At 26.9% G+C, this 15,553-nt stretch overlaps 2 protein-coding genes across 4 annotated transcripts; one reads left to right on the top strand and one right to left on the bottom strand.

The window, feature by feature from the left end:
• Positions 1–773: 773 nt before the first annotated feature.
• Positions 774–13,689, top strand: LOC129607651 (interference hedgehog). Of its 3 annotated transcripts, none has more exons than XM_055518792.1 (8): positions 774–803; positions 3,059–3,428; positions 3,477–4,457; positions 5,368–5,488; positions 9,923–10,567; positions 10,626–10,805; positions 10,863–10,993; positions 11,888–13,688. In XM_055518792.1, the coding sequence occupies exons 2-8, from the start codon at positions 3,150–3,152 to the stop codon at positions 12,347–12,349; spliced, it is 2,799 nt and encodes a 932-aa protein (XP_055374767.1). In that variant the 5' UTR covers positions 774–803; positions 3,059–3,149; the 3' UTR covers positions 12,350–13,688. The 3 variants fall into 3 exon arrangements, with proteins under 3 accessions (XP_055374767.1, XP_055374768.1, XP_055374766.1); XM_055518793.1 differs by lacking the exon at positions 774–803 and adding an exon at positions 882–1,063 and having other exon boundaries at positions 10,866–10,993; positions 11,888–13,689; XM_055518791.1 differs by lacking the exon at positions 774–803 and adding an exon at positions 886–1,063.
• LOC129607652 (regulatory protein zeste) lies at positions 5,496–7,099 on the bottom strand. The gene is made up of 2 exons (XM_055518794.1): positions 6,665–7,099; positions 5,496–6,584 (listed from the first exon to the last, which is right to left on the bottom strand). Exons 1-2 carry the CDS (start codon positions 6,961–6,963, stop codon positions 5,606–5,608), a joined length of 1,278 nt encoding a protein of 425 aa, XP_055374769.1. The 5' UTR covers positions 6,964–7,099; the 3' UTR covers positions 5,496–5,605.
• Positions 13,690–15,553: the final 1,864 nt, after the last annotated feature.

Raw genomic sequence — 15,553 nt, 5'->3', positions numbered from 1 at the left:
TTAAAACCAAAATTCTTTGTTTATATAATGAATATTTATTTTTTTCAATTAGATTACTCATTTTTTTAATTAGATTATTCCTTTTTTTTAACTTATCAACTGAACGTCTCATTTTCAAAATGAGAATAAATAAATTCAGTGAATAAATTTTGCGTACAAAAACGAGATACGCAATATCAAATAATTTTTCTCACTCGAAAATTATATACAAATATATGATAGTTATCCACAATAGCGAGATTTGAAAAAACATTGAATTTAATTTTTTTCTGATTGTCTTTTTCTTTGCTCCGAGAATTGTCAAAATCGTAATAGGGACGTTTCTTTTATCTGGCTTTATTATAAAATATGTATGTGTAAGAAAAACAAGTTAACATATTTTGTTTGAAAGTTATTTTCAAATATTTATTTGAAACGTCTGTAAAAAATATTCAAATTGAAACAAAAGTCATTAATTTTTCCTCTTTGATAATCCCTTTTCAACACTTTTTATATAAAAAATAAAATATAAAAAATCTTAAATTAGAAAATTTTATTTGTTTACATTTTGTACCAGCCTCGCTGACTTTTCTAAAACATAAAATTAAATTAAATAAAATTCGCTGACTTTTCTAAAAAACAAGAGAGAGATAAATGTCAAAAAATTTGGTTTTTCTACTTCCCTTTCATAACATTATATTCACATTAAAAAAATTTCTATCAGCTGGTAACACTGGAATGAATATTTAATTTTCTGCATTTAAGAATTTAGTGCTGTAAAAATATAAAATAGTGTAGCGATCGTGGTTTTGATCAAATTACTTGTTAGTAATGTTTTGCATTAAAATGAATAATCATACATATGTTTATAATTAAGATAATATACTTCAAAACTAAAATAAAATTAAAATAATAAAGTGTGAATCTATAAGAAAAATTTTTAGTCGAGATGAATTAAGATATGTATACGAAACATAAGTAGTTTATTTAATAAAAAATAAATTTTTTGATTTTAAGATCGCAATCAAATAGACATTTTTTTAAGGGACAAAGCAAAACTTAGATTTTTCAGTTTATAAATAAGGTAGTTAATTATTTCATTAATTTTATTTCACAAATTGTATATCAAAATTAAGATTTATTTAGTATATAAAATTTAAATTAAGTGTGTAGGTGTTTGTAAGCTATCTTTTCCTCAATGTTCTCAGTGTACTTAACTAAAAATTTTATTGAGATCAAAAAGGTTTACATACTCAGCACAAATAATTGTTGAATTAAAAAAGGTGAAATCCAAATAATATGGAATCTTGTTTTACAAGAATAACATATAAATAATAGTTGTTATATTATATATTAAGTGCATAATTATTCATATCAAATGAGCTATAAAAACGTACATCAATGAAGATTTATATTGCTCATTTGCAATGTTTGAACTTATGTTTAATTTTAATTGGGTTGATAATATAGGTTATGTATAAGCCAAATATCCTTTAATATATAGCATTTCGACAGGTTCTTCACAAAAAATTATTTTCACAACTACATACATATGTATGTATTTCAAATTTATCAAAAAGCAAAATTAATCTACTAATTTTAGTAACTATTTCAAGTAAATTTCAATGCTAGGATATTTACTGTTCTTTTTATTAAATGCAATTTTGGCCCATTATGCAACAATGAAAAATAAAAATGTCAGTACGTACCTACCAACCTAATTAATTCTTTGAAGGAATTTCTGACCAGGCAGCCCATACCTTATCACATTACTGGATATGTAGGTATTCTTGAAATTTGTCTTCTTGGATTATTTAAAAGAAAAACAAATACAAAGATTTCTACAATTATAAACTTTGATATTAGTTACTTTACGATATCTTTATACATTTTTATTTTCTGATAAAAGTGTAAAATTTGTAACTTAATACCATCAATTTAGTAATATTTGAAAGTAATAACTTAAATTAAGCAACAATCTTTAGGCACTTTATGTGGTAATTTAAGATTATTTGCAATAAGTTTATTTCACCTTATTAGATCTAAATTTAGATTGGTTAAAAATGATATTTGTAGGTATCACATATACATATGTACACTCCTCAATTTTCGTCCCAGATGTGTTCCAAAATTTAGGATCGTAAAACTTAAAGATATAAAATAAAATCGAAAAATTTGAAAAAAAAATCAATAACATATAGAACACGATGTATATCATGTATTATATTCACATTAAAATTGTAAGCTGCATTTTATTTTTTCAAAAAAGTACATTATTCCTTTCCGTATCGCAGATAAAAAAAAAAATTTACTAATAATTCTTCGGATTGTCATAATTTATCGAAATAAGAAAAAAAAATTAAAAATTATTGGACGTAAATCAGAAAAAGGCATTAAAGAAAACATTGTAGAGGTAACCAAAAAAAAATCTTTAAAAAAACGTTGTATACCGAGACCCGACTGTACTTCTTTTCAATTCTTACTTTCTTAAATTCGTTACAATTGTTTTTGTAGCACTTTATATGCAGGAGAAATCTGGTGTGTGCCTTTTTTTCAATAGGCTTTAGCTCGAAGATAAGTATATAATATATGTAATACATATGTATTTACAATGTAGTCCCCCACCTGTTTATATGAAATTTAATTTTAAAATAAATTTTTAAATCAAAATACATACATATGTATGTATGTAGGCAAATGTGTGTATTTGAAAATATATGACTTAAATAAATGAATAAAGCGATTAATACGATTATGTTACGAGCTTTTATAAATATAATGCGGAAGGTCGAAGATTTTAAGCTGATAGAATCCAGCCTAATTACATCCTCCATTCTATATTCTAGATTTAGATGAAAGTTAGGCTTATACCTAGACAGGCATTGAATATTAAATAGGTACCTTTACTACTGTAAGGCTCATAATTCCGGAATTCGTTATAAAAAAAAAAAATTTAAAGATTTTGTATACTTATTTGCAATCGAATTCCTCATTGTATGTAGGTACATTTGTACATATGTTTGTACGCACCAACGTAAGCAGACACATTTTTCTTATTTTATTTTTTATTTCATTTCAGAAAAATTTGATGTCTAAAATTTTAAATGAAAGTATTGTAGAAATTAGTTTTGTTATTTCAAAAATTCTTGAAAAAAGATTATTGCGCAACCATGGTTAACCTTTTGATACAAAGACGCAAATCTAATTCAAATACCTCGATTATTTACATATATATTTTTGTCCAAATTATGCACCTTACATGTTCTTTGCCTTCAAAAACAAATGATACAAAATTTGGTGTTTGGATGGAACGTTCTCCGGAGTCAACTGTAGCACCAAATGGTGACGAAGTGTTATTTGAATGTGAAATTAATATAATTCCGGATAATATAGAATGGAGATTCCGTCACGTTTCTGTTTCGAATGATTTTCATGGATATCAAATAATGGTAGGTAAATATTATTGTTAATCATTTTTAAAATTAGTCAATTTACAGAGTGGAAATAATATTACAAATGATGATAATATGTCGAAACTACGCATATATGTTTCACCTGAAACCATTGGTGAATACCAATGCGTTGCTTGGTTTGGTACATCAGCTCTAGCGTCCGTAGCAGCTCAGTTATCTTTGGCTACTATAAATGAAATATACAAAAATGATGTCTTAAGGAATTATCAAAATCCTGATGAAGCTTCAAAGTGGAAAGTTGCACCGAAAAATAGCCTTCTTATTAAGTGTGGATCAATTGTATCAAATCCAGCACCAGTATGGAGTTTTTATAAAAACAACATACCTGTGATACCAATTGATTCTAATTGGCCACCGGGGTCTTTGGTCCTAAATAATGTAACTTCAAAAGATACCGGTATTTATTCCTGCTCTGCAATGAATTCAATTACCGGCCAAGAAATAAAATTGAAACACACCATTGACCTCACAGTTGATTACACACAAAGAATGCCCCCATATTTCTTAACACAACCCGCGACTAAAGTTTTGGCTCATCCAGGTCAAACAATAGTGTTGGAATGTCCTGGTGTAGGAAATCCAAACCCCAAAGCAGTGTGGAGCAGTCCAAAAATTTTTAGCAGTTATACACCCAATAATAGAACAACAATATTTCCTTATGGCCTGCAGATAATTGATGTAAAGCCTGAGGACAATGGAACTTATACATGTCGACTCGATAACGGACTTTTACCTGTTCTAGTTCATGTGGTTAAATTGCAAGTTTTACAAAAACCAACCATAGTTAGAGGCCCAGGCCTTTCTTTAGCAAACGAGTCTTTTCCGTGGGAATTAGAATGCCAGGCAAAAGGAACTCCTCCGCCAGTTTTGTATTGGATGATCAACGGAGTGGACACCAGGACTGATAGTACGATTACTCATCATGAAGGTAGTATTATCATATCAAATATGAAAAAGGCCTACGCTGGAATAGTTCAATGTTTTGCCAAAAATGATGCAGGAGAGGTAGGCATTTTCCTTTTCTTTTTTTGGTTTAATAATTTTTTTTTTTTGTAATAATGTATCAGTTTTTTTTTTAATTAATAATGATGTTGATTTGTGTTTTTTTTGTTTATATTTTGTGATTATACTCGTATATTGTGATTTTTTTTATAATATTATGGTCGTGATCATATCAGAAAGAAAGTTTTTGAAAAAAATTCCTTACAAGAATTAGAAAAAAATTACCGAGAGCACTTGGAAAAATGTATACGACAAAAGCTATATTACCATATTGTGACTGCAAAGAAGAGTATGGTGCATCAATACTGTTCTTGTGCAATACTAATAAACTTGAAAGACCATAAATTTGTAAAAGAGGTAATTGACAAAAAGGCAATTGTCAAATGCGATAGAATGATTACCTCTATATAATGTTGATATTTTGAAATGAATGAATGTAAAAAACAGAATCAAATAATTCACTGGAAATTAAGTATTAGAGGTGATTTCAGATTACGGATTTGCGTTGCTTTGCAAAACCAGTATTCCAAACTCATTAATATACAAAGGCGTCAACATTTGTAACTTATAGACGAGTTGAATAAAAATAAGATAAGACAATAAATGATATTCAGGAAGCTGTTAAATAAATATTTTAATCTGCAATTCTTTGCATAACGGCTAACGGCACAAACGCGTTAAAGCTTTTTATATTTTCAAAATCATTGACAGAACTATAAGTTTCTTATAGTACTTTTTGTGGTAAAGTCATTATATAACTTTACTTTTTGTGGTAAAATCAGAAAAATTAGTACCATTATTTCTAATACTAAAAAACTAATTCAATAATGTAAAGTGAGGGCGAGAAAATAATAAAATTTTTGCAAACATAAAATGAATTAGAATTGATAATATTGCTTTTTGTTTTTCGCAGACCGTTAACAGCAATTTGCTTCAAGTTAATCCTACACAAGTAAATTCATCAATTCTTGGACAATTTCCAACTCAGTCGATCTTAGAGCATAGGCCTACCAAGAAGAAAAAACATAAAAGTCGTAAGTTTCTTTAATAATATTTTATACTTTTATTTATTTTTTAAATAAAATTAAAACCTTTCTTAATTATTTTACAAAAATTGAAAAATGTATTTAAAGTTTTGCTTATTGAATCTATTATTTTTTTGAAGCAGTTTTTAAACGTTTTTCTTCCTCCGTTAAAATTTTTATTTTTATTTCCATTTCTTTAATTCTAAATGCATGTAATTCTTTTATATTTTTTAATTCATCTTTTGATCTTTGTAATTCAATTTTCATTCTTTCTATCTTTAATTGGCCTTCTTTATATTTTAATTCCGCTTCTTTGAGCTGATAATAATTGATTTTATCTTCGATATTTTCGTAAGGTCTAAAACACATATTATTTTGATTGCTCGTGGAAGAGTAAAAATTTGGTGAATGTGTTGACGTTTGAGGTGATTGAATTATTTTTTGAGGTACAGGTTGTGTTGCAACGTGTTGCGTTTGATTTTGCGATTGACTTTGTTGAAACTGATGATCTTGTATAATAGTTGCTTGATTTACCGGGTGGGCTATACGATATGACGTTGTAAAAGATTGCGTGTTATTTGAATCTTTTGGGTGATTTGTGATTGCAGATCCGCTTGATAAAGGATCTGTTGTCCTAATCTGAAGAACAATTTCGTCTCTTGGACGACTGTTTTTAAATTCCAATAAATCATTTAGCGTTAATTTTTCAGCACTAATGTGATCTATACTATATTGCTGTGATTCATTTTCAACCATATTAACATCATTAGAAGACGTGGAAATTTCTACTTCTTGAGTTAAATCTTCTTCTTCCTCTTCAGCAGCAACCATTTCGATCTCTTCAGTTTCACATTCTTTCTCAAATTTAATATTTTCATATTGATGAGGACCTGTACTTTTGGTTGTTTGCGGGGTAATCCTAATCAATTTCGGCGCATTTATCGAAGTTGAAGAAGAGTTTATAGAGCCTGAAGGAGCATGTGCAATTATTGTTTTTATGTTGTTTGCATTAATACCATTTTCAACAATATTTAAACGCTTAGAATTTTCGTTGCTCCCATTTGAATTTGCTGTTCCATTATTTCCAGGGTAACTTTTACGTAATCTAAAAAAATTTTTACAATATTTTTTTAAAAATTTGCTAATGAAAGTGTCTTTTGGAAAAGTTTTTACGTTTTTTTTTACCTTGCATTTAGCCAAAATTTTTGAATTTGTTTTAAAGAACGTACGGTAGTAGTACTAGGATGGTTGTTAAATTCATCTGCAATCTTATTCCAACAATCTCTTATTGATATATGCTTTTTGGGACAAGATTTTCTTTGCTTGATATCAATAATATCTTCATTTTCCAAAAAAAGTTGGAAAAGTATGTGTTTTTCTTCCTTAGTAAATCGATTTGTTGATGAATTGGGGGCATTGTGTCCTTCCATAATATTCAAGCCAATTAATGTTGTGTTTTGATTAGTTTCAAGATTTGTTGTCATTTTTTTTTTTTGTTTACGGGAATTGATTTCACTCTTTCAATAAAAAAATATTCCAAAAAAGCTGTCAAAATGTCAAAAAATAATAACTACTTGAGTTTACGAGTTCTTTACACATTTTAACTCTTCTCAATTTTAATTTTCAGAAAAATGTATTAATTACTGAGTGAAGTGTATGAGTGAAATACAAAATGGCTGTCAAAAGCAAGTTTCAAAAATTAAAAACAAGTTCCAGGGATGTGTAATGAATGGAATTTGTATCAAAATTATTAAAAATCGGGAGACATTATGCACACATTCAGAATCTATAAGACAGCGTGTAAAATCAATATATTTAAAATTTTTTTCGCTCTATTAAATTTGAAACTCTATTAAAGAACCGGAGTTAATAACGGAAATTATCTGCCGTTGCTATAGACACCGCTTTGGTTTTGTTTTTACATTTAACGCGGTTGGTTAGATATAAATAAGACTTAAATAGAGGAAAAATTTTTTTTTTTTTTGAAAAAGTGAAAGTAAATTTTTATGCTAATGTCTGATTAATTAGAAACATTAAAAGAAAGTATCTTGAAAAATAATTAAAGTCCGTTTTTTTTAGTTGTATTTATCTTTGGATTGAGCAGGGACATACTTATTTAATTTTAATCTGGCTATCCCTATCTGCAATAAATCTATAATATGATGTATAGATAGAAGGAACTCGGACTAAAAAAAGATTACAAATTTGTTTAATATAAAAATATATAGATATGTTTTACATATTTTTTCTAGCATTATGACATGTGCTAAAAAAAAAAACAAAATTATTTTCTTTTTATGAAATATTTTACAAAAAAAAAGAATGAAAGTTGATTTACTTGAAGTTTGTTGTTCAAATAAATTTTTTATAAAATTTCATATTAATGATAATTTTAGATTTTGTTTTTACATATTTTTTATTGTAAAATCAAAGCAAGAACAATTAGTAAATTTAATAATATCTCCGGTTTGTATTAAAGCTTCAAATATGTTCAAAGTTAATCTATACCTTTTAATTTTAATCAGCAATGTTTAAATTTGACGTAGCATTTCGTACCGTTACACTAGATCTGTCTGCGATAAAACTTGAAAAAACTTTAAAAAGAGAAAAAATGACGAAATTTCTCACAAAAAGAAAAAAAAAAAATTTCATTTAAAAAAAATAAACAAGACAGAAAACTTGAAAAAACTTTTAAAAGCTTTATAAATTTGTGATAAACGTCAAATTTCAAAGTATTTATCAAACATAAACAAATATTTTTTGGTCATATCAAAAATCGAAAATTTTGATTTTGGATTATAAAAGTGTGAAACTTAGAAAAAACCATTTATGAACTCATTTTGTTTAAAATAAAATGAAATTATTTTTAATTGAAAAATCATTTTTTGCTGATTAAAAATTTTGTTTGAAAACATGTGTTTCGACAGCTGTAAGATTTTAAGAGTTTTTAAAACACTAAATTTTACTTTAAAAAACTAGAAAAAACTTTAAACATTGAGAAAATGAGAATATCATCATTTTCTCTCGTTTTTGTTCAAAAAGTATTATCCCAGACGCATTGCGTGCAAAAACTTTATAAAGTTTTTAAAAGTTTTTAAAAACTTTCTTATACCAGACCAACGAATAAGAAATACTAAAGAAAGGGACATTTTTGTTTCTATCTCGCTTATACTCACTAAAAAATCGTATCTTGAAAAAAAAACATATTGAAGCTAAAAACTTCAGATAAGTTTCTTTCTTCGCTTCGGCCATTGTCAAACTGAAATCAACATTAATGCCAAATGTTGCTGTTTTTTTTACATAGCAAATTACACGCTGTTACATAAAAAGTAAACAAAGAAAATTGTTTTCATTTTGTTTATAAAATTAGTGCAGTTTGTAAATAAAAATTTATAAATAATTATTAAATATTTAAAAAATAATATTATTTTATAAAAACTAATAAAAAATTTAACAAGTGAAAAACAAAAAAAAATCTGTTGAAAAAGAAATATGTGTATAGTTCTAAATTGTTATTTTCATTTGTAAAAACAAAAAGTTTTATTACAACATATACACGTGAATTATAATTCATTTCAATAATTAATAGAAATATTTATTCAACAGTACTTTGATTAATTCGTAATTTGTAATTTTATTAAGTTTTTAATTTTTCAAAAAAAACTTTTGTTTTTGCTTTGTTTTAAATAAAAATGACTTCGAATGACATAATTTTACCAGGACCGGATTTTTTTTAAGCAAAATTAGTTTGTGTTTGATAAAATATAGCATACATATATACAATATTTTAATTTGGTCTTTTTTTATATAATTACTGTTTTCCCCGAAGTTATGAAATAAAAAGAAAGTGTATTGGAATTATTAAAAAGTTTGCAGCTCAATAATTTTTTATTTCATAAAATAAATTTATTCAAAGAAAAAAAAAATAATGAGTTTTGTTTAAATTTACTTTTTTTTTACAGATATAAATGAAAAAATATTTTGAAATATTTTTTAGTTTTTACTTTAAAAAGAACAATTTAATTTATCCTTCTTACAAATTACATATATTTTATAGTAGAGGTCAGATAAGAAAAATAAATACGCTCCTGTTACGATTTTGACAATGCTCAGAGCAAAGAAAGAGACAACTAGAAAAAATTAGGCTTCGATGTTTTTTCAAGATGCTCCTTCCTTTAGTATTTCTAATTCGTTATACCAGACCGACCTATTATGTCTGTAATATTTTTTTACGACTTAGATTTAAGATTAAAGTAAAATTATCAATTTTGAAAAACTTACAATGTTTCAGGTGAAGGTAAAGTTGCTGCAAAATTATGTATTGTAACAAAAAATATGTATTGAAATTTTTAAATTCAAATATATGGAAACCGCTTCAGCAAATTTTTCTTCAATTGTAAATTTTAATAAATTCAAAGCTTTTTTAATTTTGATTCTTTATAGCAACTATGATTCCACCAAATAAACCAAGTGTTTCCCGTTTAAGTGATGACTCCGTAATGCTACGTTGGTCTGTTCCAAAAAACGATGGTTTAGAAATTACGTTCTTCAAAGTGCAATACAAAATGCTTGATAGATCCAAGACAACATCACGCGGTAATTGGGAAACAACAAATGAAGAAATTTCTTTTGGAAAACGCGATAACAAAGTTAAAAACTTTACAATTCCCGTTTCTGGACTACAACCTGATCGTTACTATAGATTTCGAATTCTCGCTGTTTATTCTAACAATGACAATAAAGAAGGGCCAAGCACTGGCAAATTTCTTCTGCAAAGTGGTGAAACTCTTGGAAAAGATAAGGGTTATTTACCAGCCCCTGTTCTGTCAACTGTTGAAGGAATATCCGAAAACATAATATTATTAAATTGGGATTACCCAGATAATATTTACATTGAGGGATTTTATGTTCATTATAGATCAGTCTTATCAGCTGGAGAATATACCAAGCAGACGGTGGAAGGTATGAGAACTAGAAAATTCAATGTAGACAACTTGGAAGCAAATACCGCTTATGAGTTTAAACTACAAAGTTTTACTCTATCGGCAGCTTCAGATTTTAGTTCAATACTTACAGGAAGAACAACAAGTATGTATTCCATTTTGATGACTTTATTTACTCTCTAATATTTTTGACTATTCTCTAGGAATAACTACCTCTCCACCTTACATTAAGAATATTAATATTGTACCAGAACATCAAACCATTGAGAAACAAAGTTACTTTATAATTATTGCTGGGACAGCTGGCGGCAGCGCACTAATTTTATTAGCTGTAGTACTTTTATTTGTTTTATATAGATGGAAAAAAAGTGATCTTCAAAATGGTGAAGTGAAAAAAAAACAACTTTATGAAGCCTTATAACATTTTAAATTAATTTTAGAAGAAGACAAGCCACGTATAGATCACATTCAAGCTGATGGTCATTTAGTGCCCTCTATGCATAAAAATAATCATAGGTTAAACGGAGTAATGAACATAACCCCAAATCCTTTAGCTCACGACGGAGATAAAGTAAGTCACTATTTACTAACATATATTTTGGTTTTACGTCTTTTAGTCAAAAAAACGTTGAAATTTTGCTATTAAGTTATTATTGGTATCAATTATAAACAAATATATTACAAATTTGATTTATTTTGCTAAAAAGGAACATTAATCAGTTAAGTATTTTGGTGAGGTTTGTCGTGATTTTAGGGCGGATGCTAATTTAATATTATTATTCTAAAGATTTTATTCTAAGTGTCTTGCTTTTGAGAGCGGTTGTAGTAGGGTTTCGTTCGCTCGCTTTGACAGAGCTGCCACGGCTATTTCAGCTGATTTCAGGGAATTGTGTTGTCTTGTGAGGTCGGCTCCAGAGTGTGCTTTTCGTTCGGCGGATGAGGGTGCTGCTTTGATTATCAGGTCATGTTCATAATTGAGGCTTTATCTTTTCCATCTTTAGAGAAATTTTAATCCGTTTGTAGGAAGATTGGTATTTTTAAATTACATATTTGTTCTTGTTTTCTATTGTACCCGTGATTAATAATTTAAACTAGTACTAAATAGTTGAAAAATAATAAAGTTTGCTGCGTGAAGTTTGGCAGTCATGTACTTTACCTGTTTTTGAAATAAAAAAAAATTTCAAAAATAGCTTTTTATAGGCAAGGTGAAGAGTATAATTCAAAAAATGGTTATAGTTCAAAAAATCTTGTTCATTAAAATTTAAATTAATAAGCTGCGACATATTATGTACATGTATAAATTAAGGAAATATTAGAAATAAAATTTATACAGGTTTTCGAAGCATATTTTCTTGCGAAAGCTTCTGACAAAAAATATATTTTACATAAATACTTATACTTAAATACATATTAACTCTAATAATATTAAAATATAATAATAAAAACTTACAACGTTTATTTACAGATACAACATCAAAGAGGCTCCTCACCTTATCATCATTTTAATAAGGCGAGTTCAAATTCAACCAACTCCCCCACAATTTTGCATAAGCAGCTTACAAACAATCACGCAAAAAAAACTAGTTCTCAATATAAAAGTTCTTTGAACAATATTGCTATTCAAGTACCTATTACACCAGACTTTAATCGTAGAATATTAGATAAAAGCAATCGTAGCTTACATTACTCTCCATCTCCCCCAGTGTATAATAACGCTCTGCCCATAGAAAATTTAACTAATAGAGTTCCTTCATTACGAATTAATCTTACACGGCACACTTCTTGCAATGAAAATGTTGGAGCTCCTGGTAGTCCTCAGATACGAAAATCTCCAAAAGGAATTCGCCAAACACATATTGTTCGCAATCATACGAGTAATTTAAGTAAAAATATGTCTTCCGGAAGTCTCAATAGCATAGAAGTTTAAATTATTAAATCTAATATATTATATTTATTATAGACAATGTTTTAATAGTTTTAAGATTAAATTTGCCATGGTACGAAACATAAGAAAAGTATTTTCTTATGGCATTTTATTGCTATAAATTAGCATTTAGAAAATTAATAGAGATACGAGTATAACGTAAAAAGAAGAACAAGTAAATTTGCACAGTTTTAATCTTTGTTGTTGTTGGCTTCTACTTTTACCCGTATATTTTACTGCAAAAAATTAAATCCAAAAAACTAATTTAACACAATGTTATTTTAAACAATTTTTCGTTTATAAACTTGCATCTTGTGTATTTCTGAAAATGCTGCTCTTAAGGTAAGAACTATAAAGCTACAATTAATTTGCACATAAAGTGCTAAAAGTTTGCATTTTATTTTTTCTTATGTAAATTTTTTTCAAAAACACCATTAAAATATTTTGAAATCTGAACTCTCATTTGAAATATTTGTGAATAAATAGGAGCCACCGCAATTTAAACTTAAAAAATATAGCAAAAACTATTGTTTTTCTTTATATGTAGGGAAAATATCTCAAATATAATTAAGTTATATTAATATAAATTGATATGCAAATTTTCATAGTGTATTTCAATTGGAAAATTGTATTATGCACAAAATTTTACTAATTGTATTTTTTTTTTTAGTTTTGAATATTGCAATGATTGATTGTTAGTTAGAACCTTTATTATTAATAAATTAAAAATAATTATTTCCAAAAGACAATACAAATCGACTGATTAAGTTAACGGTAATCTATTGAATATTAAATAAAGGACATGACTTATGCATGTACATATGTATTCATTTACAAATTTTTAAAATAAAATATTTTATTACAAAACAAAGCTAATAAGATTGTTCTATTATTATTATTTTTAAATATAACATCTTATTTAATGTAGTTGAATATATAAAATAATAGTTGAAGCCGTACACACATGCAGTAACGACATTATAAATCAATAAGAATTGAAAACTTTGTATGCAGTAAAGATATTTGACATACCCTAAATTTTTTTAGTTTAACCTATATGCATCTTGAAATCGACTTCAAACGGATTTCGAATTAGCGTTTATGTGAGCGCTACTTAACTTGAAATTTTAATTCAACTACTCGATTCGCCATATAAACAAAGTAAAAGTTGCAGTTTTAACAAACGCGACATAGTGAAAGTGGAACATATTTGGTTATCAAGTAAGTTGTCAATTTATAAATAGTATAACCAAGTCTTTAAATAAAACAAATGTATTAATTAGACTTTAATATGTGTATTTGCAAATCAATAAAAACTAGTTGTTAAGACGGCTTTTTTACTCTCTCCGAAAAAAATTGTTTTTAACTTTTTCTGGTTTTTCAGGTATAAGAAAGTTTTCAAAAATTTTATGAAGTTTGCAAAGCATCTGGAAAGACAAAAAAGAGTGAAAATGATGACGTTTTCGTTTTCTCAATGTTTAAAGTTTTTTCAAGTCTAAAGTAAAATTTAGTGTTTTAAAAACTTCTCAAATCTTACAGCTGTCGAAACATATGTTTTTCTTGGTTATGTCAGAAGACTATTTTTGAAAAACAATTTTTAAAACTTTTTAATTAAAAATAAAATAAACAAAATGGATTCAAAACGGGTTTTTTCTAAGTCTCACATTTTTATAATTCAAAATCAAAATTTTCGCTTTTTTGCATAACTTGAAAATATTTGATTATGTTTTATAAATACTTTGAGATTTGACGTTTATCACATATTTATAAAATTTTTTCAAGTTTTCCGTCCGCTTTATTTTTTTTAAATGAAAACTCTTTTTAAAATTTTTTCATGGTTTATTCCAGACATTTTTTAAATGAAAACTCTTTAAAATTTTTTCATGCTTTATCCCAGACAGACCTTTTAATTCACTTGAGTAGCAAAGTCAAAATTGGAAGTAGCAAGACAATGAGTAATATTGTGAAAGCACCAATCAGCAATAAATTGTAAACAATTAATTTTAAAAGTATCTTAGTATCAGTTAACTTAAATTTAAAATCAAAGTGAACGATTATTAATTAAAGGATTTAAATGAATCATAATATTGTGGAAACGTTTTTTTTTTTCTTATTCCAAATGATTTGCTGAAATCAATTTATTACGTCGTAGTTGTAGTTCTAATTCAGCCTTATTCATTCACTAATTTGTATTCTGTGCAAAATCTCCCTATAGGGAATCTCCCTACAATATATTTTACATTTTGGTATAAATCACATCTTATCGTGTTATTTGTATACTTGATTTTTCCTCGATAAAATTTGTTTGAGGAAAAGTTTCTTTTAAGAAAAAAATATCAACAGTCAAAAATTTTGAAGGTGCATCACCAGATGGTACATTTAAATACAAAGTAATAAAAAAATAATACAAATTTTTTTAGTCTTGACTATAATAAATAGTACAATTTAGTCAAGTCAAAATTTTTAAAGAGTCAAAAACTAGTGCAATACAATTTTTATGTTTGGCAGTACTGAAAGAACTAAAGATGATTGCTCCAAATTGTAATTTGTCAATATAAACGTTGCCGCGTACGAAAATGAAAATTACAGAATTGTCGGTGCGGAAAACCAAAGTTGTAACGTGATCAAACTAGTACATGATGAACTTATGAACGTAGTTGTAAATGGATCGGTCTTTTTCAGTATATGAATAAAACATAACTTTTATTTTAATGGCATAATAATTTTTTTTATATAGTTAAAATGTAAATTTAATAAAAAATAAAATTTGCAATGTTATAACTGATGCTAAAATAACTCGGTTTGTTGTAAATCAGAAGTACTGTTTCCATATACCGGAAAAACTAATGTAACTCTTCACATTTGTAGTATAGTTGCGCTCACACTTTGTTACTCATAAGCAGTTTGAACACGTTAACGGAACGCAATTATAATATATATAGAAATATTATATATTAAAATATAATGTTTACAAGAAACGGGAAAACAATTAAAATAATATCTTAGATCCAACACCACACATTTGGTATATGAATTGCGATTTGGGTGTGGCTGCCGTGTAGCAATTTTGGTTTTTAAAATTTCTTTTGTCAACTATATGCCGCATACTACTCAATGCGTCTATCGAAGTTACCACTTTGGAGAATGTTTATTCTCCAATAAATTAAAAGTTTTATTGAATTGAATTTTCCAGTAATCCAGTATTCA

Source organism: Condylostylus longicornis, unplaced genomic scaffold (genome assembly GCF_029603195.1).
Source record: "Condylostylus longicornis isolate FDR11 unplaced genomic scaffold, ASM2960319v2 ptg000028l, whole genome shotgun sequence".
In the NCBI taxonomy this organism is placed as follows: domain Eukaryota; kingdom Metazoa; phylum Arthropoda; class Insecta; order Diptera; family Dolichopodidae; genus Condylostylus; species Condylostylus longicornis.
Note: the sequence above shows the minus strand (reverse complement) of the source record. Positions and strands in the feature narration are given on the sequence as shown.